Genomic DNA, 25,394 nt, shown 5'->3' on the forward strand with positions numbered 1-25,394 from the left:
TGAAGGGGCTTGATCGGGTGGATGCGGTGAGGATGTTCCCAATGATGGGTGAAACTAGAACTAGGGGGCATAATCTTAAAATAAGGGGCTGCTCTTTCAAAACTGAGATGAGGAGAAACTTCTTCACTCAGAGGGTGGTAGGTTTGTGGAATTTGCTGCCCCAGAAAGCTGTGGAAGCTACATCATTAAATAAATTTAAAACAGAAATAGATAGTTTCCTAGAAGTAAAGGGAATAAAGGGTTTCGGGGAGCGGGCAGGAAATTGGACATGAGTCTGGGTTCGGAATGGTCATGGCCCTGTGGGTAGTGGAGCGGGCCCAGGGGCCGTGTAGCCTTGTTCTGCTCCTACTGTGTTCTAATTCTGTTAGATTTCAGGAGATGGTTTTATTCCTGTTCCTGGCTGGGGTGGAGATCGCCTTTACAGAAGGTAAGTACTGTAGAAAATATAGGGACAGAGTGATCTCCTGGAAGAATTTCGATCGCCTAGATGGGTCGGAGAGGAATTTCCCAGATTTTTTTCTCCCAAATTGGCCATTGGGTCTTTATCTGGTTTTTCGCCTCTCCCGGGAGATCACATGGGTTCGGGTGGATGCAGAGTGATAGAAGATTTGAGGTTAGGATCAGATCAGCCATGATCTTATTGAATGGTGGAGCAGGCTCGAGGGGCCGATTGGCCTACTCCTGCTCCTATTTCTTATGTTCTTATGTTCTTATGATTTACCCTGCTTGGTCAACACTGACCCTTCAACCAACGCCAGTGAAACATATTAACTGGTCATTCATCTCATTGCTGTCCGTGGCACCTTGCTGCGTGCCAGTTGGCTGTCCTTTTGCCTACACAACAATGGTGACTGCACTTTCAAAGTGATCTATTGGTTGTAAAGTGCATTGGGATGTCATGAGCATATGATAAGCCACTATATAAATGCAAATTCTTTGTTCTTTTCTCTAACCATGAAGGAAACAGAGGCAATATATTAACATTAAAAGCTATGTTTAAAATTTAAAGAAACATTGTTGGTATAAACTGGGGGCTGTAACCTGAAAAGTCTGCTTTAGTTTATACAAGTCTGATAAATATAGATTAAGTAAGCTTGTAACTTTTGGATTCTTAGGAAAATACATGCGAGAGCGTGAAAGAAAGAGATGCTGTATACAAAAAACATAATGGAAGAGCTACAAAACTACAACGCAGAATAGCCAGAAATAAGATCAAATGTTCAATTTCATACTAAAAGATGGAAGTGCCATTATGGTGCCCATGACACATTATAAATGTATTTATGTGTGTAACTGCAGTATGAGTGGAACTAATGTAGTTATTTATCTCTCTGCACTGGGTAAGAAAAACAGTAGTGTGTTATTTTCCAGGAACCAAGCAAAAGACACTTCACTCTCTCCAAGTATACCTCTCAGAAATGTTTTTGTAAATCCTTTCTGCGGCCAAGTGCACCTCCCCCGCCTGAGCACCACTCAACCCTGCAACAACCTAACCTCCAATGCACCATGAGCAACTCCAACATAGACCAGTAGTAAATAACAGTGCACACTCATTGCTGGCCCTCACATATTGGTTATCTAATAGTACACTCTGCTTTTTAGAATTATAACATTTCTGTACACATTAGATAATAGCTTATCAATGGTCCACTGCTGAGGTAAATTTCATAATGTTATAGCTCCTGTATCAATATCAGCTTTCTGTGCGATCATACAGCACAGAAGGAGGCCATTTGGCCCATCATGCTTGTGCTGACTCTTTGAAAGCCAATCCAATCAGTCCCACTCCCCCAGCTCTTTCCCCATAGCTCTGCATTTTTGTTTCCTTTCCAAGTATCTATCCTTTTCCCTTTTGAAAGTTACTAGTGTAGTCTTCTCACCAACCTCAGAATGCAAACTATACGTTCATAAGACAATACAGTACAAAACAATCTTTAAATATGAAAAGCCACCAAAACTAAACAGCTGTCAGTGAGTTTAAGGTTGTAATCCAGTCCTGGATTCTGTTGGCGTTCTTACAATGCTCCAGTTTCTCTCCCCTACACAGTTATAGTATACAGTTTGTACTGATGCAAAGCAGTTTCAACCGTGCATCGATGCAAACTCTGTGTGTAACTTGGAAGTGAAGTCAGAAAATTGAACTGTGACTGTCAATTATGAGGCCAATTCAAGGAAGTGTAATCGCACTTGTGTGAAACTCCATTTTGACTTCCCAGTGGGTGACAAAGAACAAATAGTGCAATTCAGGTCTACTGCCTTCCGTCAGTCTCAAACTAGTATGTGTAGCATTACTCTGTCCTTAGTTTAAAACATCACCAGAGCTGTTCAACTGAGTTACAGCTGGACTCACTGTCAGCCATCTAGTGTATAGTTAGGTAGAGGGTAGAGATCGAGATCGAGATCTCTCTCTTATTATAACTTGATTTACCAATTATCCATATAATCAGGAGGTAGTCGATCATTTCTAGTGCTGGGCCCATCGTGTTTTTGTCTTCATTGTACACCAGTGAGTATAAGTTCAGCAACAGGAGAAAAGTGAAATATGACGCAGTGTGAATGATGAATTTCATGAACGGAGTGTGAATGACTCTTCCTACTCGAGACTTTGGTGCCAGTAGGTAACAAAGGGACAACACTGGCCACAGGGTGGCAACTGACAGAACAGTCAGAATCTTCTTACAGGTGTGCTTCCGCCTATAGCCTGCCATCTGCCCGAACCAGACTGTGTTCAGAAACTGCTGGCAATTGGATTGAGCCACAAACTGCAGGATATATAGAAAAGTGGAAGACAGTAGTCAACTATAGGTTTACATTCCTACACCATACAGTATATTGGCTTCCTCTCTTGTACATTATGTTTACTGGCTATTACCTCTTAGCATGCATTCATTTACTGGTACACATGATCTATATTATACAGTATGTTTCCCGGGAGTGCAGCAGAAAGGGTGGGAAATTGGTCAGGTCCCAGAAATGCTGGGTCCCAGCCTCAGCTACAAGTATCCGGTGGGCCCTGTTTGGGGTGGAGCCTCCATCCACGGCCCGTTATGTTAGAGGGGGTGGGGCTGGTGGGGGGGGGTTGAGAATTCCCACGTTGGGACGTTCTCGGCCCTGGTCCCATTCTCACCAAGTGTCCTGTACACAAAACTTTACAAGGGGGCTGAAGGGGCCTAAAAAAAAAGTTATTCTGCGTTGCTGGCCTCCCTTTTCCACCCCTCCTTTTATTGGTGGGCGCCCAAGATGCAACTATAGTGACTCAGATGCCTACTGGCAATATTATAATAAGGTGACCTCCCCCCGGACCCCTGGCCTTCAGCAGGGTCAGGCATGGAGGTCGCTGGTAAATGCTCCCTTGCACTGAACCTTGTTGAGCAATTCTGCCCATTTTTTAAAATTGGTATATATTGCTTATATTTACTGTTATTTATACCCAACATAATAGAATAGGATAATTGCTGCACAGATTTAGTAAGAATATGTACCTCCTTTTGGTTGTACTTAATTGCCAGTTTAAGTCGACTTAGGTTCATCCTCTCCTCAAGCAATCCTCTCTTATCAATCGGTTCATCACTAGACGTGTGATTTAGGATAACCTCCAATTCACGGGAATTCCGGGCCTGTGCTAGGAGATCTTTTGCAAAGGTCTTGCACTGCTGTGCTAGTTCCTCATAGTCATTCCTGAAAATGTTTACAGACAACTTGTTTTAGTTAAACATATTTCTGTTACATTAGTACTGGAAGAGACATCAAAATCACTGAAGGTGATTGGCAAAAGAACATGAGGAAAAACGTTTTTATACAACAAGTGGTTAGGATTTGGAATGCAATGCACGATAGGGTGGTGGATACAGATTCAATAGTAGCTTTCAATAGGGAATTGGATAAATACTTGAAGGAGAAAAAATTGCAGGGATATGGGGAAAGAGCGGGGGAGTGGGAAACTGGATTGCTCTTCGATAGAGCCGGCGCAGACTCGATGGGCCTCCTTCTGTGCTGTACTATGCTTCTATGGAAAGTGTCAGAAGGAGCACTTGCATTTATATAGTGCTTTTCACATCCTCAGGACATCCCAAAGCCCTTTATCCAAAGGATTACTTATGAAGTGCACTGACTTGTTGTTTTGAAGATAAATGCAGCAGCCAATTTTTGGCACAGCAAGGCCCCACAAACAGCAAATGACTGAATGATGAGATGAGCTGATTTTGATGGTGTTGGTTGAGGGAGGAATGCTTGCCAAAATTCCAGGAGAACGGCCAGCTCTTCTTCAAATAATGCCATGGGAAATTTTACATCCAGCCGGACAGGCAACTGGTGCTTCGTTTGGGAGCCAGCCTCGGCTCGGTGGGAGCACTCTAATCTCTGAATGAGAATGTCGTGCGTTCAAGCCCCACTCCAGAGGCGCGAGCACATAACCGTTGGCTGGCACTTCAGTGCAGTACTGAGGCAGTGCTGCATTGTTGGAGGTGCCATTCTTCGGATGAGACCTTTATACCAATGCCACGTCTGCCTTCTCAGATGGACGTAAAATTGCGACACTACTCGAGGAAAAGCAGGGCAGCTGTTCCGCTGTTATAGCCCTCAACCAACACCATTAAAAAGCAGATTATCTGGTCATGTATCTCATTGCTGTTCGTACGGCTGCTGTAGTGACTACACATCAAAAGCACTTCATAGGCTGTGAACACGTTGGGACATCAGGAGGACGTGAAAAGTGTTTTATAAAATACAAATTCTTTCTTTTCGATATACTTTCTGTAATGTTGAGCCACACATGTTGAATGAGCAGGACCACTGTGACTCAATAATTCAAATTCCATTTTATTATGTAAATTGTATTCCACAAGTCTGATTATTCTTCATGAGCTCACAGGTCAGTGGCCCCAGCCATGCAATTGATAAAGAGGATACACAAGTTTACCAAAAAATCCTCACCGAAAGACATCAACGGGTAGAAATTGGTCTTGGATGGTTGTGCAAAATTGGCGGTATCGTATTAGACGCCCGTTATACACTCCGCCCGATAATTAGTTCTACTGAGTATCAGGCGGGTTATATACCAGGTGGGCGGTGCAATACCGCCCGTGTTGCACTACAGGCCAAGATAAATTTCTACCCCAATGCACGTAATAGGAGTTACAAAGGTCTGCCTCACTGGTGGTTTATTTTTCTGTAAACCTCAGTTCCATCATGAATTTTGTTTGACTGATTTGAAATATTCTATTTTTCTAAAAAAAAAGACTAATGTGGAAGAAGATTGCATGCCCCGTTATAAATGAGTTGCTGTACTATGATACGGTCACTTAGGAGACAGTGAGCTCAGTGTGGGAGCGGACTAGCTAGTGTGACATGGAATGAGAGCGAAACATTGGTGAAATACCAACAGAGCACTGCCAAACACAACTGCAACAAGGAGCAGGTGTTTCCTGGGAGATTTGGAGAAACTGAACTGTGCTGGCAGCGACAAGCAAGTCATAGATTTCCCCAGCACAATTGAAAAGATTCTTTTAACATTAAGGTTCACAATATTCAACAGGACCTCTTCATTCATGCTTCAGCACATTGGGGCAACTCCTAATAGTGGTCTTTCACTCTTGGTTCATACAATCAAAGAATCATAGAAATTTACAGCGCAGGAGGCCATTTCGACCCATCATGTCTGTGCCGGCCGAAAAAAAGCTATCCAGCCTCATCCAACTTCCCAGCTCTTGGTCCCTAGCCCTGTAGGTTACGGCACTTCAAGTGCACATCCAAGTACAGGAAACTTTGGTTTATCCGGAGGTTGTATGGCCGGAAACTTTGCTCTAACGGCAGAAATCAGCAGCCGTTTTAGTTAGTTTTTTTTTTCTTCTCCTAGCATTCCGTTAACAGGCAGGCTCTGGAAAGCGTCGTTGGAGCTTCGCAACAGCTTCAGAGACACTTCAAGGTACGGGCCGAGTGTTTACGAGCTGTTGCCGAGCAACAGTGTTTGTTGTCAAATACGGAGATTTTCATCTCCGTATGCTTCAAAGTTGACTTCGCATGTCCGGCACTTTTGATAGATCGGCAACACGCCAGTCCCGTCGGTGCCGGATATCAGAACTTTTCCTGTACTTTTTAAATGTGATAACTCTGCCTCTACCACCCTTTCAGCCAGTGAATTCCAGACCCTCACCACCCTCTGGGTGAAAAAAGTTCTCCTCAACTCCCCTCTAATCCTTCTACCAATTACTTTAAATCTATGCCCCCTGGTTATTGACCTCTTATTGTTGGCGATGGAGGGGGGATAGCAGTGAAGCAAGTGACCTCAGCAAGTAGGTCACGGAACAGAGAGTGGAGCCACAGGAGCTGGATTAAAAAATGCAGCAAGAATAAAAGCGTGTATGCCTATTGGACAGTTGGTCTGAAGGGAACATTAAAGAACAAGGGAGAAACATAAAGAGGGCGGAAGAACCACAATCAATAAGATAAACCAAATATGAGAAAACCACTGAAACAGAAAAATAGTAAAAATTATGTAAAATCAAGACAGGAAGAAATTATATATAAGTAAACTATAAATGTTTGAAGAGGCGCTGTTTTCATGGTACAACAGGTCATAGCTTGATTGTCGAGCCATTGCACTCTCTGCCGTACTACTACTGCAAGAGCATGGAGGGTGGGGGGACTAAATGAAAGATCTCGTGCCTTGCTCCAGGACAGGAGTACTACCACTGAAATGCTCTGAATCAACAATGTGAGTATTTCTAATTTTCTTCATTTGTTCGTGGTCTGCTTCCTTGATTGGCTCGTTGAGAGATCTGGGCAGAATACAGGACAAGAGGCAGATATATAGGAGTAGGAGGTGAAAATGAAGCCATGACTTAATAAATCACAATAAACATAGTGGTTGGGGGACACGGGGGGGGGGGGGGGGGGGGGGTAAATTGCGTCAACTTAAAAATGAGTCCCACACAATAGCCCGGTGTTCATTGTACATTTGTTGACAAGGTGCATAACTTCCCCGTGTTGAATTCTTAATTTTGCATCTTACGTGAATTGCTCTTGACTATATTGTGATGCATCTCTCGCACATTTGTACCTAAATTCCACCTCCACGAGACTCAGTTCCTTCAGATCTACACTGAGTTCAAAGGCCCTTAGGATAGGATCCTCCTCGGTGAGCATGATCAGCGATGGGCTAGACAGGCAGCGATAGATGTCAAGGCGAAACCTGCAAAAAAGAAATGTCTGTCCTTCACACAGTTCAGCACACTGTTTTAACCTAAATGTTATTCCAATTTTGAACATACTCTGCTATTTACAACATCCTGAGACTTTGGAATTGTGAAATATACTTTGTGAGAGGCAATGTCACTGATATTTTGCAAACATTGATACGTAATTATCAAATAAGTTAATTTTTAATTTGACACTTGGCAGAACAGTCAAATTGTTAACAAAGTGAATGATACACTTGACTAAATATAGGAACTCTATTTTCCCGATTTCCAAATACAAGTGGTCTGATTCTGAACAGATCCAATCTGTCTCAATAGCTTCTTTTTGCTTTCCCTGTGAAAATGAATTTTAGAAATTCTGGCTGTTTATACTGAGCCACACACTGTAGATTGTTGCTACATCATTGTATGTACATCATATGTAATAACATCATATGGGTCATCGCACAATGCACTCGAGGTGTCGTACCTAGAATATATAGGAAGTAAATGCTGAGCATATCTAACAGAAGGCAGCAGCTTGTCCTGGTGTACTTTTTATAATTTCTCCCAAATTCAGGAAGAATTTCCAGTGGTTACACTGTATATTTTATATTGCATTTCATCTGATTTCAGAGCAATTCAGTTCCCAAAATGTGGCATAACTGAGGAGCAAGAGAGAAACCACCCATTTTCCTCTCCCACTTATTATTTATAGCACTCACTCTATAAAGAAACAATATTAAAAACCCTTTCTACATTACATTTTTTATGTGGCTTCAATGATGGCCTTCAGGAGAGGTGAACTGTATTTGTCTATGTAGAATCTTACATCACAGTAGGAGGCCATCCAGCCCATCGTGCCTGTGCCGGCTCTTGAAAAGAGCTATCCAATTAATCCCACTTTTAAAAAATATTAATTCTCAGGATGTGGGCATCCCTGGCAAAGCCAGCATGTATTGCCCATCCCTAGTTGCCCTTGAAAAGGTGATGGCGAGACTGCCACTTGAACCGCTTGAGTCCGTGTGGTGAAGGTACTCCCACGGTGCTGTTAGGTAGGATGTTCCAGGATTTTGACCCAGTGACGATGAAGGAATGACGATATATCTGCGTGTTGGGATGGTGTGGAACTTGGAGGTAATGGTTTTCCCATGCACCTGCTGTCCTAGTCCTTCTAGGTGGTGGAGGTCGTGGGTTTGTGAGGTGCTGTTGGAGAAGTCTTAGTGAATTGCCTGCTCCTTCCCCATGGCGCTGCCAGTTATTTCTTTTTCAAGTACATATTCAATTACCTTTTGAAAGTTATTATTGAATCTGTTCCCCCACCCTTTCAGGCAGTGCATTCCTGATCATAACAGCTAGCTGCGTAAAAAAAATTGTATGGCTATGATGATTTAGAGATACCATGTCATCTTTTAGCTTAGTCCAAAATTAGTCAGAACTCATGGCTGCGATTTCGCCAGCCATGGCAAGTCTGGTGTGGCCCGATTATAAAGCAGCCTCAAACTCCATGCCAGTCTTCATCCCGCCTCCTCCAAGTGATTTTGCCCTGGTTGACCTTGTTAAGCCCACCTTTCAAGGTTCCCGGCCAATTAAAAGGAAGCAGGTCTGATGACGTCATTGGATGACCATCATCAGCCGGTTTCCTTAAAGGGGCCATGTCCACATTCATCTAGACAGTTATGCTGTCAGTGTTCTGCAGCATTGAGGTGCTGCAAACACTGACAAACACTGCACAAAGGTGCACGACTGCACTCAGGGAGGTTCTCTTCCCTTCCAATGGGCGGTAGTGACCTCCCCAGGACACCAACGCAGCCTGGTTGCACACTGCACAGGAGGACACAAGCAGGGATGTAGTCAGGAGGACCTGGCTGCAGTGGCGCAAACCTTTCAATGATCTCAGTAGATCACGAAACGTTACTGCAAAGCCACACTCAACCTCATCCTCCTGAGCCACTCATCACATGCCCATCACTCTGTCTTCCCTACTCTACTCCTGCACATCCTTACTCACACCAACTTACCTTGCACCTCCACCCATCCCTCTCTATCTACATTATCATTTCCTCATCTCACTAGCCACCCCTCACACTCACCCTCATCCTAGTCCAATCATACCAACCAACAACACACAAGGGTAGGCACTTGGATTTTTTAGTCAATGTTCATATAAACTTTCTGCTAATGTGTTGTCAAACATTGAAATCTTTATTGTCACCACTTTGCCTTCTTGGACAGATTTGTGTGCACCTTTGAAAGTGTCTTAGTGAGTTGCAGTGAATGGTGAGACATAACGTTCCCCTCCACCCACCCAATGGTGATGAGTGTGAAAGGACTGGCTTGGACATTGTAGGGATGCTTTATGGTGCTGGTGTGGGGTGGTGCATCATGTAACAGCCAGGGTGTACAGTGTTAAGTGAAGCAAATCTGGACATGGTGAGGCCATCGCTGGTGTCCCGGGCAGCAATGTGCATGGGTGATGATGCCCTGTGTCCTGTGCAGCATCAGTTGATTGCAGAGAAGGTTGGTGTAGATGTTGGTGCTGCTGGTGTGCCTGGTGATGCTGGTGTTGGGGCTGATCTTGGTGGGATTCTGAGGACCAAGGTGAGATTTTTTCAAGGGCACCGATGCTGATGGAATAGATGGCAGCTGAGGTTGAGATGACAGAAGTAACCTGTCAATGTTGAGACAGGTTGTTCCAAGGAGGTGACAGTGGATAGAGAGATTACTCCAAACACTTCAAAAGTGCATAAAGCTCAAACGTGGGTCCCAAATCATTAATGCTCCAGCTTCTAAGATTGGAAACTGACCAGCTGTGAAATGGCTGGTTTTAAACCACTTTTGCAGCTGTCACCTATTCAAAGAAATGGAAGGTTGTTCAGAACCAGACATACTTACCTGGCGTGATCCCCGAGCAACGGGAACCTTGTGGAAAACAGTTTGTACCTGGTAAAATGCTGATTAATTGCTTTAAACACTCTCTTAACTATCTCAATTGCCTGACCCGCCGCTTAGTGCCGGGTCTGCAAAGCACAGGCAGAGCCGGCACTAGGGAAACTCACAAGGAGGCAGGTTTAGAGTGGGATACCGCCCGGCTGTCAATCTTAGTGATTTTGACAGTGGGCTCGCCTCTGAGCCCGTCCTCTGAGTGTTGGCAAAATTCAGCCCTTTGTATGTACATCATGTGGATTTTAAAGGGGATCGGGTGGGAAAGTGGAGTTCATTTTTCAAGATATTAAGGGGAGCAGATAGGGTAGACAGAGAGAAACTATTTCCACTGGTTGGAGACTCTAGAAGTAGGGGACATAGTCTAAAAATTAGAGCCAGACCTTACAGGAGTGAAATTAGGAAACACTTCTACACACAAAGGGTGTTAGAAGTTTGGAACTCTACCACAAACGGCAATTGATGCTAGATCAATTGTTAATTTTAAATCTGAGATTGATAGCTTTTTGTTAACCAAAGGTATTAAGGGATGTGGACCAAAGGCGAGTGTTATAAATCTCATCATTCATCAAGAAACTACTCGTGAAATAATGCTGGACGGCCAGCTGGTGGCGCCGTCCAAGGAGTATAAATACTCGGGCGTGGGCCCAGCTTTCCAGGGACATTTTGTAAGACAAGGAACTAGTGAAGTACAACTAGACCTCCATGTTCTGAAACAAGTTGATTAAAGCCTTGCTTTATGATCAAACCAAGTGCGTAGTGAGTTTTATTACGTCAGCGGGTCTATGGAGTTAGGTCGCAGATCAGCAATGATCTCACTGAATGGTGGAACAGGCTCGAGGAGCTCAATGGCCTACTCCTGTTCTTATGTTAATTGTTACAGACAGACTTAAAAAGTTATCATTTACAAACACACTGTGCAGAGGAGATTTACCAGAATGGTTCCGGGGATGGGGGATCTTAGCTACAAGGACAGGTTGGAGAAGCTGGATTTGTTTTCATTAGCGCAAAGGAGGTTGAGGGGTGATTGATAGAGGTGTGCAAGATTATGACGGGTTTGGATAGGCTAGACGGGGAAAGGCTGTTCCCACGAGTTGATGGCACAAGGACTAGGGGACACAGATTTAAGATTTTGGGTAAGAGATACAGGGGGGATGCGAGGGAAAACTTTTTTTACACAACAAGTGGTGATGACCTGGAATTCGCTGCCGACGCAAGTGGTGGAAGCGGAGACACTCAATGTTTTCAAGGGGAGACTGGATAGGCACCTGAGGGAAATAAATTTGCAGGGCTACGGGGATAGAGCGGGGGAATGGGACTGACTGGATCGCTCCACAGAGAGTCGGCACGGACTCGATGGGCCAAATGGCCTCCTTCTGTGCCGTTATAACTCTATGATGACTCATTATACTTTAAATTTGCTTTACTTACCTAGAATGGCGCAGGCTATCCTTCTTGTTCTTTGCATTACAGAGTGTGCATTCACATCCTACTGCATGAGGTCTTGGCAGTGATAAGTCCTGTTTGAGCAGCATGGTCAGGATCTCATAGTTATTGCGATGAGCAGCAAGAATGACAGGAGCCACGTCCATCGTGGTGGAGTATTCGGGATTCTGAATTCTCTGCATTAATTTCTGTTTGGACAAGTTCCCACAAAAAGAGAGTAAAATTAATAAAGTGCATCATTGTAACAGAGTCCTGTAATTTTTTTTTACTTCTAATGCAGTTTGTGGTAGAGTGAATGCTCCATAATTGCATAAAATGCAATAAGAAAAGGTTAGGAGCCACAGTCAACATCCTTATCGAGCAAGTGTTCGAGCACTTAGTCTTGTAAGGGTGGGATGTAGAACAGGCTAGGGCTAGAAGTGAAACTTTTATAATGGGGAGGAGAATGTGTCTCTATTTTAATTGCAAATGAGACTGAACAAAGTGCTTGATAAAGATGTGTAATTTGTGATTGTGTATTTAACATTAAAATCGGGAGATAATCTTGGAGCAAAAAAAAATCACAAATTAGATTTTTTTAAATAAATTACGCTCAAACTAATACATTTCTCGTTCTTGCAGTAGTTTATCAAGAAATATCGAAGATATTAGTAATCACTTTATTTTCTATCCTTATGCCTAGTAGTTCTGAATGCTAAATTAGTCAGCAAAACGTTGAATAAACAGACTATTACACATTAATCATTTTGGTCAGAACATGCAATCAAAGCATTTCAACTTTGTTTACTCATTTATTAAAATATACTGCTCATTAAAAAAAAGTGTTCTTTATTTTTAAAGTTATGGCCCGGAAAGTGTGGTCAGCGGCGAAGCGAAGGCATTCGCTGCTGGCCCCGAAGTACACGCCGCACAAGGATCGCGCAATCCCTGTGTCGAGAACTTCCGGTTTTCTGACCTTCAATTCAACGGACTGTAGTGAGGGTACCTTTGTGCGAATTGCTGTGAAGTCAACAGGCTGCCCAAGCAGCCAATCAAAAGCCAGAGTTCTCAGACGGCGAACAAGGATGTGAGTCCATAGGAACAGAAGTAGGCCATTCAGCCCCTCGAGCCTGTTCCGCCATTCAATGAGATCATGGCTGATCTGCAACCTAACTCCATATACCCGCCTTTATCCCTTAATACCTTTGGTTAACAAAAAGCTATCAATCTCAGATTTAAAATTAACAATTGATCTAGCATCAATTGCCGTTTGTTGTAGAGAATTCCAAACTTCTACCACTCTATGTGTAGAAGTGTTTCCTAATTTCACTTCTGAAAGGTCTGGCTGTAATTTTTAGACTATGTCCCCATGTCCTAGAATCTCCAACCAGCGGAAATAGTTTCTCTCTGTCTACCCTATCTGCTCCCCTTAATATCTTGAAAAATTCAATCAGATCAACCCTTCACCTTCTAAATTCTAATTTGTGTAATCTCTCCTCATAATTTAACCCTTGGAGTCCAGGTATCATTCTGGTAAACCTCCGCTCACTCCAAGGCCAATATATTCTTCCTAAGGTGTGGTGCCCAGAACTGCTCATAGTACTCTAGGTGTGGTCTAACCAGGGTTTTGTATAGCTGTAGCATAACTTCTACCCCCTTGTATTCTAGTTCTCTAGATATAAAGGCCAGCATTCCACGAGTAAGTTCTTAAAATTCTAACTTTTTAAAATAGCTAGAGAGAGCAAAAGAAAGATTGGGGCTCTTACATGGGGAGAAAGCAAACCTGAAATAAAGATGGACAAACTTAAAAAAAGGCCCTTATCATTTGTTTAGCAGTCAATACGCTTGCAAAACCCCAGTTACACCTAATCCCTTTGGGTCTAACTTTTAGCGGGGAATTTAACAGCATAAATAACTTTGTCAGTTTCAATGATTTGGTCGATGACACTGATTGCCGGCTCTGTTGGGGTAGTAGGGGGGAGGGGGGGGGCAGGAACATGCTGCCTGTTTCGGAGTTGTCAATGACTGACCGCAACTTCGGGATTTCCGCATGCGCCTGCACATGCACCAAATCCCGAAGTTGCGGTCAGTTTCAAGGGCAGAATGACAGCGAACGCTGCCAGTCAGCTGTCATCCCGAACGCAAATTCCGGGCCTATGTGTGTAAATTTCAGTGATCAACATTTTTGCTGGTGTATTAACTCATTTTGGAATAGGAGAACCCAGCACTCAGGAGGCTGAATTTAGCAGTAGGGTCCTTAAATAGGTGTAGGCCCCTCATACATATTCATTAGTCCCCACCAGTTTCAGGCAAGCCCCCAGGACGACTAAAATGTGCCTGACTCAATATGGCATTGGGCGAACTTCCAGTGCAGATCACACAAGAGATCACGCAACATTCGGAGGAGTAACACCCATTTTACAGGCTCAAGGGAGGCCGTAAGTTAAATTTCTCCCCCAATGTAATTTTTTTGTTCTCTCTCCTTCACACACACACCAAATTTACTTTATAACAGATATGTATATCACCTACAGTAATGTAACGTTCAAGAAAATTCTATCTTTAGTACATATTATTCAACACATGACAGTGATGCACAAGCAGACATATGAGGCAATTTAGTAGGGGGGTCTTTCAACCTTTGCTAAAAATAAGGTAATACCACATTTAATAGATTACATGTCGAATGCTCAAGACATAGCACAGGAAAACAATCACCCTACACCACAGACTGAAAATGAGGCCCAATACGTGTTTCAATTTAAGTCTGAATTGTACATATTTACCAAGTGTTTTTTTTTAAGCCAGTAATAAATCCCATTGTTTTGTAGAAAAACTGGTTAAAAAGTATAAATGACCACTAGATTTAAAAAGAGATGTTTTTCTTGAAAAGATTTTGCAGAAACTATCTCTATGAGATATTGCAGTTGTTTGCGCCTCCGGTTAGCGCCTTAAGAGGGCGCCAATTGGGGCGCAAAGCAACTAGAGGCCGGGCGCGGCGATGTTTGTGCCGCTCGCGAAATTAACTAGACATTTTGCGGCAGCGCTGAACACTTCCGCCACGATCTCCTGCGCCGGCAGATTGTGATGTAATTCGAGTGCGCAACGCCCCGTTAGCGCCCCAGACCAGATATTGAGTGGCGCCCCCTGCCTTACCGCCTGCCGCTAGCAACGACAGGTTGAGGGGAGCGTTATGCTGTCAGAAAAGGACTGGGGGAGCGCTATTTAAAGGCGACCACTTCCTGCCTTTTTTTGTCGGTGATATTTTTGCACCACGCATTCTGAGAGAGAGAGACTTCTGGAGAGATTCAACGCTGTGTGAAGGGGTTTTGAGTACTGAGCAGCACTTTGCAGGTTTATTTTGATTTGCCCTTCCTTGCTTCGCCAGCACTCTGAGGTAGCGCCTCACTCCTCGGCGTTTGCGCCTTAAGACAAGTGTGAAGCGCCTGATTTAGCGCTCCAATCAACTCCAGGGGCGATAAAAGCCAAGTTTGCTGTCGGAAGCGATAATTAGCGCCAGGCGCTAAACTTTGCGCACGGCCGATAACGGCGCCCTAAACAGGGCGATACCGAATTTTTCCCCCATTCTTTCTAAAGGGATGAGTCAAAGTATTAATGGACTGCAATAATTCAGCAGGGTAAGGATTGAAGCAAGAGGATAATCATTTATTGTGTAACTCTACTTGCTCAGTGGGTTATTACAGAAGGGGCATTATATATGAAACTGTATGGAGTCCCTGTTTATTCAGCAAAATGATTGCATAAGTGGCAGAGACAGTTGTTTTGGAAAATTCAATGTAGATTTACTGGTGTAATTAATTGTACAAAATTTCTGTTTAGTCAACATTGCAAGTGGCAGAAACAGTACTTGTTATGTAACTGTCCAGGGCCCTGTTTATTCAGCAGAGTAAGGGTTCAAGAGCTAGCGATAGTATTTGTTGTGCTAACTGTATGCAGTTGCTGTTCATTCCAGAAGGGAAGGATTAATCAATGGTCTGTACTTGCTAATGTTACACAAAATCTGCATTGATTCGTCTGCATTGATTCGTCTGTAAACATCTGGAACTGGAGCCAAATTAAATAAGTAATATTTTTCCACGAATTCTACCTCACTTTTAGTTATGCTGTGCTCGCACAAAAAAGTGATGTGGAAAATCCTATTTAGTTAGCATTTCAAATAGACCTTTCACTGTTTATTAGTTTAATTGCAAGTGCTATATTAGCCATATAGGTCACTGCGGTTTAGCCTGGGGCAGAGATGAAGGTTTTTCCCTTTTAGTTTGAAGCCAGTTTTTTAAAAACTGGCAAGACTTATTTCCTTTGATGAGGCAAAGGTTTTTTAAAAAAAAACTTATTTTACTATAATAGGATATACCTTTGATTAAACACAACAAATTTACCAAAAACGTTAAATATTTAAAAAACTTTTCTCTCTCTGTCTTTGCTCTCCCAACCCATACGCTACCCACAATCAAGCGGGTAAACAGGCAACCTCCTCCCGCCTGTACCTGTGCTCTTCTTTGAATTGCCACTGAGGAGTGCACCAGAGCATCCAGTGGAGAGCTGTTTGGCTTCTGTTTTGTGCTTCACCAGAACAGCCTGGCCGAGATCAATAATTCACTGTTTGGGTAGTCGTGGCTATGAACCTATATTCTATAATTTGCAGCATATTGCTGTTCAAAAGTCAGTCTACTAGAATATATTCTAATGTGCGATGCCGTGGAGCATTTAGCTAGCTTATTTTCTCATCTACACATTGCATAATCCACATTTTAAATGTGGAGTTTTATAATGAAACTGGAGTCTATAAAAATTATGTCATCTGTTAATAATTACACAGCACGGGCAGGATAGCAACAGCATGTTTATGTACTACTCTATTCTGCCTCAGAGCCAGACCACAGCTCTGCTTTTCATTTCTAGCCCCCGGCCCTTTCAAAATGATTCACCTTATGATAGGTTTCCAATTATAGGTTTCCAATTATAGTGGAACTGTCCAGGGACAGAGCTTGTTGGAAGCAAAGCACTTTCTCAAGGATAAATAAGAAGCAGGTAAAGGCACGAAAATTGATGTGCCTAACATTCACAAGAGAGTCAATAGAAGAGATACAGCAGAAGGTCATCTAGCCACCTCTGAGCTGGAAAATGGTGTATGATACAGCGGAGCTGAAAGAAGGAAAGGATGATTACACAGAACGTAAAAGTAACCAAAATTCACTAACTGCTATAGTTGGTTTGGACGATCGCCTGGGACGATGATTGAGAAGAATATCAACAGCACCGACAACCTCGGAGCCAATCGCCACCAGCAGTGCATCCGTAGTCTGGAACAAATGGAAAGTTACACAACGTTTTAAAATTTACATTTAAAATAGCCACTATAAAAACACCTTTAGCAATGATAAATATTGGCACCTGACAGCCACGTTCCAAGAGAAGCTGCAGGATATCCAGATTCTCATTTTCAATTGCAATGGTAACTGCATTCCTCCCCAGCACATCCACGCAGTTTATATTCAGCTCACTGAACTTCTCATCGAGGAGTTTTTTGACCATGTAATTGTCTCCTGAAATGTTCCAAGCGACAAATGTTAAACACTTTAGGCAATGCAATACAATATTAAAATACAAGTATTCTGCATAAAATAAAACAATAATTTGCGATGACGTTTAGGGCAGAGGGCATCTGTCAAAGAGGAGACATAACAGTGCTTCAGAATGGAACACTTTCCTCTTGGCACACCCAACGTAAACATCACAAACCTCTAAATCAGTAATAACACGTGTCAGATGCAAAGTAAAGCTGTCGCTGTTCTGCTTCAATAGTGTACTTTAACCCCATCCCCAAGAAGAGCATCTTTATTTTCCCGATTTGACCTTTCTGTTGTTTCCATACCCTTATGGCTTCTCTCGAGCAAGGTTGCTAATTGAGGCGGGTCTCTGCCATGAACTTGAAAGTCTTCGAGTGGTAGTTTCACACACATGGACAATGTACAGTACTGAAGCAGCAAGAGTGGCCCCTCTTTCAACGACAGAACTTGAAAATGGTCACCCCTGTGCTCGCTAACTAACAATGGCTCCCGGTCCAGCATTGCCTCAAATTTAAAATTTTCATCCTCGTGTTCAAATCCCTCCAGGGCCTCGCTCCTCCATATCTCTGTAACCTCCTCCAGCCTTACAACGCTCCGAGAACCCTGCGATCCTCCAATTCTAGCCTCTTGTGCACCCCCGATTTCCTTCGGCCCACCATTAGCGGCCGTGCCTTCAGCTGCCTAGGCACCAAGCATTGGAATTCCCTCCTATGAAGCGCCTTGGAACATTTTACTACATTAAAAGGCGTGGTATAAACGCAAGCTGTTGTTATTTTGCACTATGACTAACTCATGAGAGAAGTAGACTCTGTGCTAAGACAGCTACATGTTTAATACTTTAGTCATGGCTATTCCAGATGATGGTTAGTCTGAAAGACATGAAAGGCAAATTAAATAAAAGGGAAGAGTTAAGCAACCATCTGTGCTTGTAGCAATGCATATAGGAAACTCTTTGGTATCGGGCACCGACGGGACCGGGATGGTGCCGGTTGATAAAAAATTCCAGATAATGGAGAGCTATATCTACCGAGACTATTTTTAACAAACAAAAATAAAAAAAATCAAGAAATGTGCAGTATAATTGGGTACTCACCTGAAGAATGTTGTGTTAAATGGATGGTGGAAGATGCTTGATTAAGTACAGTAATGCCAGTTGAGGGTAATCCATAACTCTTTAATTACTTAATAGTAAAACAAAACTTATAAACGACTGTATACTGTAGTTTTCGGAGTGAGAATTGTGCCGGTTATTAGAGCGTAATGAAATTATCCTCATGTTTGTAGTCCAAACAGAAAATACAATGGGCAGCAGGTAATAAAAAACTTTATTCCACTCATAAGGTGCACATTTTCAACTCATGTGTGTCTATGTTAACCGCACAATATAAGGTCTTCCTTACCTGTGGAATAAACTATTTCTTCCGCTGCTCCTGGTTGTGCATTCTCTGTGTATAATGTGCTCTAATTGAGTTTAGAATTTGACTACCCGCTGAAAAAAAAAATCCTTTAGTCTAACCTCCTGCAAACCATGCGATAAATCAAATCAAATCAAATCAACTTTTATTGTCATTGTTAGTGCACAAGTGCAGTACAACGAAATGTAGGCTTGCGGCTCCCGAGAGTGTACAATTTGGATGCCACAATACTTTCTCACAGCCCTTAATTAAATTAATCTCAGTCAGTGCTGCTTTTAACCAGCAGTAATATTTTTCATTTTACTGATATTTTACTTTAAAAGTTAGCAGAGGGTAGAGTGAGCAATAGGCTGACATTTAATTTCAACATTCAAATGCCACCCACAGAACACTGAAACTTTGCTCATATAGTTTATGCCATCATCAATACTCAGCTTGTATTAAACTCTCAGACTACTGTTAGCTCCAGGGAATTGGAGGCTCCTTCAACCACCCATCGTCATCAGATTTATACTGTAAATGTGAGGTTTTTTTCAGCAATAAAGCTACACATGTCGGAAGCAGCTTTCTTACAGACTCACATACACGAGTCAATCTTCCTTGCTAGTTGAGATTGTAAGTGGTTCGCTCTCCTCAGGCAATTTCCCTCTCGTTTTTAAAACTGCATCATCACAAAAATAATGCTACAGCACTAGCAATGAAGAGAGGCAGGAGGGTGTAATTACAGCGTGACAAGTTTATATAGATAATAGAAGCCGAAATTTGATCTTAGAATCATCGAATCATGGAATGATGAAGCACAGAAGAAAGCCATTCGACCTGTGCCGGCTCTTTGAAAGAGTTATCCAATTAGACCCACTCCCCTGCTTTTCCCCCCCGTAGCCCTGCAAAAATGTTCCTCTTCAAGTACTTATCCAAATCCCTTCTCTTGGAGGCTGGTAGGGAGCAGGGGTGGAGGGTGGGGTGTTGCAATGCGGTCGGGAAACCCGGGAGTACAGGTTTCCCTCAGGCCCTGATTAACAGTTAGCTCGTCAGTTTCCCGCCCGCATCCAGCCAGATGGAGAGGCTGGCTGGCTGTCGGGCGGGTAAGCCTGCTGCACCAGGCTGCAGAGGAGAGGGAGAGATTGGGAGGGGTGGTGGTGGCAGGGGGGCGCCGGAAATCGGATGATGGAGATCGTAGAGGGGTTGAAGGATGGCGATTGTGGAGAGCTCGAAGGATGGCGATTGTGGAGGATTCGAAGGGTGGCGATTGTGGAGGATTCGAAGGGTGGAGATTGTGGAGAGCTCGAAGGGTGGCGATTGTGGAGGATTCGAAGGGTGGAGATTGTGGAGAGCTCGAAGGGTGGCGATTGTGGAGGATTCGAAGGGTGGCGATTGTGGAGGATGCGAAGGGTGGCGATTGTGGAGGATTCGAAGGGTGGCGATTGTGGAGGATTCGAAGGGTGGCGATTGTGGAGGATTCGAAGGGTGGCGATTGTGGAGGATTCGAAGGGTGGCGATTGTGGAGGATTCGAAGGGTGGAGATTGTGGAGGATTCGAAGGGTGGAGATTGTGGAGGATTCGAAGGGTGGCGATTGTGGAGGATTCGAAGGGTGGCGATTGTGGAGGATTCGAAGGGTGGCGATTGTGGAGAGCTCGAAGGGCGGCGATTGTGGAGGATTCGAAGGGTGGCGATTGTGGAGGATTCGAAGGGTGGCGATTGTGGAGGATTCGAAGGATGGCGATTGTAGAGGATTCGAAGGATGGCGATTGTGGAGGATTCGAAGGATGGCGATTGTGGAGGATTCGAAGGATGGCGATTGTGGAGGGCTCGAAGGATGGCGATTGTGGAGGATTCGAAGGATGGCGATTGTGGAGGACTCGAAGGATGGCGATTGTGGAGGATTCGAAGGGTGGAGATTGTGGAGGATTCGAAGGGTGGAGATTGTGGAGGATTCGAAGGATGGCGATTGTGGAGGATTCGAAGGGTGGCGATCGTAGCGGGCTCAAAGGATGGCGATTGTGGAGGATTCGAAGGATGGCGATTGTGGAGGACTCGAAGGATGGTGATTGTGGAGGGCTCGAAGGATGGCGATTGTGGAGGATTCGAAGGATGGCGATTATGGAGGGCTCGAAGGATGGCGATTGTGAAGGACTCGAAGGATGGCGATTGTGGAGGGCTCGAAGGATGGCGATTGTGGAGGATTTGAAGGATGGCGATCGTAGAGGGCTCGAAGGATGGCGATCGTGGAGGGTTCTAAGGATGGCGATTGTGGAGGACTCGAAGGATGGCGATTGTGGAGGGGTCGAAGGATGGCGATTGTGGAAGACTCGAAGGATGGCGATTGTGGAGGGCTCGAAGGATGGCGATTGTGGAGGACTCGAAGGATGGCGATTGTGGAGGGATTGAAGGATGGCGATTGTGGAGGGATTGAAGGATGGCGATTGTGGAGGATTTGAAGGATGGTGATTGTGGAGGGGTTGAAGGATGGCGATTGTGGAGGGGTTGAAGGATGGCGATTGTGGAGGACTCGAAGGGTGGCGATTGTGGAGGGATTGAAGGATGGCGATTGTGGAGGGATTGAAGGATGGCGATTGTGGAGGACTCGAAGGGTGGCGATTGTGGAGGATTTGATGGATGGTGATTGTGGAGGGGTTGAAGGATGGCGATTGTGGAGGGGTTGAAGGATGGCGATTGTGGAGGACTCGAAGGGTGGCGATCGTGGAGGGGTTGAAGGATGGCGATTGTGGAGGGGTTGAAGGATGGCGATTGTGGAAGACTCGAAGGATGGCGATTGTGGAGGACTCGAAGGATGGCGATTGTGGAGGACTCGAAGGATGGCGATCGTGGAGGACTCGAAGGTTGGCGATCGTAGAGGGCTCGAAGGATGGCGATTGTGGAGGATTCGAAGGATGGCGATTGTGGAGGACTCGAAGGATGGTGATTGTGGAGGGCTCGAAGGATGGCGATTGTGGAGGATTCGAAGGATGGCGATTATGGAGGGCTCAAAGGATGGCGATTGTGAAGGACTCGAAGGATGGCGATTGTGGAGGGCTCGAAGGATGGCGATTGTGGAGGATTTGAAGGATGGCGATCGTGGAGGGCTCGAAGGATGGCGATCGTGGAGGGTTCGAAGGATGGCGATTGTGGAGGACTCGAAGGATGGCGATTGTGGAGGGGTCGAAGGATGGCGATTGTGGAAGACTCGAAGGATGGCGATTGTGGAGGACTCGAAGGATGGCGATCGTGGAGGACTCGAAGGTTGGCGATCGTAGAGGGCTCGAAGGATGGCGATTGTGGAGGATTCGAAGGATGGCGATTGTGGCGGACTCGAAGGATGGTGATTGTGGAGGGCTCGAAGGATGGCGATTGTGGAGGATTCGAAGGATGGCAATTGTGGAGGGCTCGAAGGATGGCAATTGTGGAGGACTCGAAGGATGGCGATTGTGGAGGACTCGAAGGATGGCGATTGTGGAGGGATTGAAGGATGGCGATTGTGGAGGGATTGAAGGATGGCGATTGTGGAGGGATTGAAGGATGGCGATTGTGGAGGACTCGAAGGGTGGCGATTGTGGAGGATGGTGATTGTGGAGGGGTTGAAGGATGGCGATTGTGAAGGACTCGAAGGGTGGCGATCGTGGAGGGGTTGAAGGATGGCGATTGTGGAAGACTCGAAGGATGGCGATTGTGGAGGATTCGAAGGATGGCGATTGTGGAGGATTCGAAGGATGGCGATTGTGGAGGACTCGAAGGATGGCGATCGTGGAGGACTCGAAGGTTGGCGATCGTAGAGGGCTCGAAGGATGGCGATTGTGGAGGATTCGAAGGATGGCGATTGTGGCGGACTCGAAGGATGGTGATTGTGGAGGGCTCGAAGGATGGCGATTGTGGAGGATTCGAAGGATGGCAATTGTGGAGGGCTCGAAGGATGGCAATTGTGGAGGACTCGAAGGATGGCGATTGTGGAGGACTCGAAGGATGGCGATTGTGGAGGGATTGAAGGATGGCGATTGTGGAGGGATTGAAGGATGGCGATTGTGGAGGGATTGAAGGATGGCGATTGTGGAGGACTCGAAGGGTGGCGATTGTGGAGGATGGTGATTGTGGAGGGGTTGAAGGATGGCGATTGTGGAGGACTCGAAGGGTGGCGATCGTGGAGGGGTTGAAGGATGGCGATTGTGGAAGACTCGAAGGATGGCGATTGTGGAGGATTCGAAGGATGGCGATTGTGGAGGATTCGAAGGATGGCGATTGTGGAGGATTCGAAGGATGGCGATTGTGGAGGGCTCGAAGGATGGCGATTGTGGAGGATTCGAAGGATGGCGATTGTGGAGGATTCGAAGGATGGCGATTGTGGAGGACTCGAAGGATGGCGATTGTGGAGGATTCGAAGGGTGGAGATTGTGGAGAGCTCGAAGGGTGGCGATTGTGGAGGATTCGAAGGGTGGAGATTGTGGAGGATTCGAAGGATGGCGATTGTGGAGGATTCGAAGGGTGGCGATCGTAGCGGGCTCGAAGGATGGCGATTGTGGAGGATTCGAAGGATGGCGATTGTGGAGGACTCGAAGGATGGTGATTGTGGAGGACTCGAAGGATGGTGATTGTGGAGGGCTCGAAGGATGGCGATTGTGGAGGATTCGAAGGATGGCGATTGTGGAGGGCTCGAAGGATGGCGATTATGGAGGGCTCGAAGGATGGCGATTGTGAAGGACTCGAAGGATGGCGATTGTGGAGGGCGCGAAGGATGGCGATTGTGGAGGATTTGAAGGATGGTGATTGTGGAGGGGTTGAAGGATGGCGATTGTGGAGGGGTTGAAGGATGGCGATTGTGGAGGACTCGAAGGGTGGCGATTGTGGAGGGATTGAAGGATGGCGATTGTGGAGGGATTGAAGGATGGCGATTGTGGAGGACTCGAAGGGTGGCGATTGTGGAGGATTTGATGGATGGCGATTGTGGAGGGGTTGAAGGATGGCGATTGTGGAGGGGTTGAAGGATGGCGATTATGGAGGACTCGAAGGGTGGCGATCGTGGAGGGGTTGAAGGATGGCGATTGTGGAGGACTCGAAGGGTGGCAATCGTAGAGTGCTCGAAGGTTGGCGATCGTGGAGGGCTCGAAGGATGGCGATTGTGGAGGGGTCGAAGGATGGCGATTGTGGAGGACTCGAAGGATGGCGATTGTGGAGGACTCGAAGGTTGGCGATCGTAGAGGGCTCGAAGGATGGCGATTGTGGAGGATTCGAAGGATGGCGATTGTGGAGGGCTCGAAGGATGGCGATTGTGGAGGACTCGAAGGATGGCGATTGTGGAGGGATTGAAGGATGGCGATTGTGGAGGGATTGAAGGATGGCGATTGTGGAGGGATTGAAGGATGGCGATTGTGGAGGACTCGAAGGGTGGCGATTGTGGAGGATTTGAAGGATGGCGATCGTAGGGGGCTCGAAGGATGGCGATCGTGGAGGGTTCGAAGGATGGCGATTGTGGAGGACTCGAAGGATGGCGATTGTGGAGGGGTCGAAGGATGGCGATTGTGGAAGACTCGAAGGATGGCGATTGTGGAGGACTCGAAGGATGGCGATTGTGGAGGACTCGAAGGTTGGCGATCGTAGAGGGCTCGAAGGATGGCGATTGTGGAGGATTCGAAGGATGGCGATTGTGGAGGACTCGAAGGATGGTGATTGTGGAGGGCTCGAAGGATGGCGATTGTGGAGGATTCGAAGGATGGCGATTGTGGAGGGCTCGAAGGATGGCGATTATGGAGGACTCGAAGGATGGCGATTGTGGAGGGATTGAAGGATGGCGATTGTGGAGGACTCGAAGGGTGGCAATCGTAGAGTGCTCGAAGGTTGGCGATCGTGGAGGGCTCGAAGGATGGCGATTGTGGAGGGGTCGAAGGATGGCGATTGTGGAAGACTCGAAGGATGGCGATTGTGGAGGACTCGAAGGATGGCGATTGTGGAGGACTCGAAGGATGGCGATCGTGGAGGACTCGAAGGTTGGCGATCGTAGAGGGCTCGAAGGATGGCGATTGTGGAGGATTCGAAGGATGGCGATTGTGGAGGACTCGAAGGATGGTGATTGTGGAGGGCTCGAAGGATGGCGATTGTGGAGGATTCGAAGGATGGCGATTATGGAGGGCTCGAAGGATGGCAATTGTGAAGGACTCGAAGGATGGCGATTGTGGAGGGCTCGAAGGATGGCGATTGTGGAGGATTTGAAGGATGGCGATCGTGGAGGGCTCGAAGGATGGCGATCGTGGAGGGTTCGAAGGATGGCGATTGTGGAGGACTCGAAGGATGGCGATTGTGGAGGACTTGAAGGATGGCGATTGTGGAGGACTCGAAGGATGGTGATTGTGGAGGGATTGAAGGATGGCGATTGTGGAGGGATTGAAGGATGGCGATTGTGGAGGATTCGAAGGATGGCGATTGTGGAGGGCTCGAAGGATGGCGATTGTGGAGGGCTCGAAGGATGGCGATTGTGGAGGATTCGAAGGATGGCGATTGTGGAGGACTTGAAGGATGGCGATTGTGGAGGACTCGAAGGATGGCGATTGTGGAGGGCTCGAAGGATGGCGATTGTGGAGGGATTGAAGGATGGCGATTGTGGAGGGATTGAAGGATGGCGATTGTGGAGGGATTGAAGGATGGCGATTGTGGAGGGATTGAAGGATGGCGATTGTGGAGGACTCGAAGGGTGGCGATTGTGGAGGATTTGAAGGATGGCGATTGTGGAGGGGTTGAAGGATGGCGATTGTGGAGGACTCGAAGGGTGGCGATCGTGGAGGGGTTGAAGGATGGCGATTGTGGAGGACTCGAAGGGTGGCAATCGTAGAGGGCTCGAAGGTTGGCGATCGTAGAGGGCTCG

At 45.8% G+C, this 25,394-nt stretch overlaps 1 protein-coding gene across 2 annotated transcripts in view; it reads right to left on the reverse strand.

Annotated features, from left to right (window-relative positions):
- Positions 1-25,394, reverse strand: part of trpc1 (transient receptor potential cation channel, subfamily C, member 1) — a 79,115-nt gene that overhangs the window by 45,989 nt on the left and 7,732 nt on the right. The window contains exons 1-7 of one of the 2 annotated variants that reach the window (XM_085989880.1): positions 18,535-18,623; positions 16,959-17,110; positions 16,766-16,867; positions 11,550-11,752; positions 7,058-7,189; positions 3,483-3,678; positions 2,429-2,762 (exon numbers count right to left, since the gene is read on the reverse strand). In XM_085989880.1, the coding sequence (XP_085846006.1) occupies positions 2,429-2,762; positions 3,483-3,678; positions 7,058-7,189; positions 11,550-11,752; positions 16,766-16,867; positions 16,959-17,099 (1,108 nt within the window). In that variant the 5' untranslated portion in view covers positions 17,100-17,110; positions 18,535-18,623. Of the gene's footprint in view, positions 1-2,428; positions 2,763-3,482; positions 3,679-7,057; positions 7,190-11,549; positions 11,753-16,765; positions 16,868-16,958; positions 17,111-18,534; positions 18,624-25,394 lie in introns of those variants that run through there. The other variant, XM_085989879.1, reaches the window with a different exon arrangement.

Source organism: Somniosus microcephalus, chromosome 6, assembly GCF_052327205.1.
Source record: "Somniosus microcephalus isolate GS21.2 chromosome 6, FLI_Smic_1.0, whole genome shotgun sequence".
Lineage (NCBI taxonomy): Eukaryota > Metazoa > Chordata > Chondrichthyes > Squaliformes > Somniosidae > Somniosus > Somniosus microcephalus.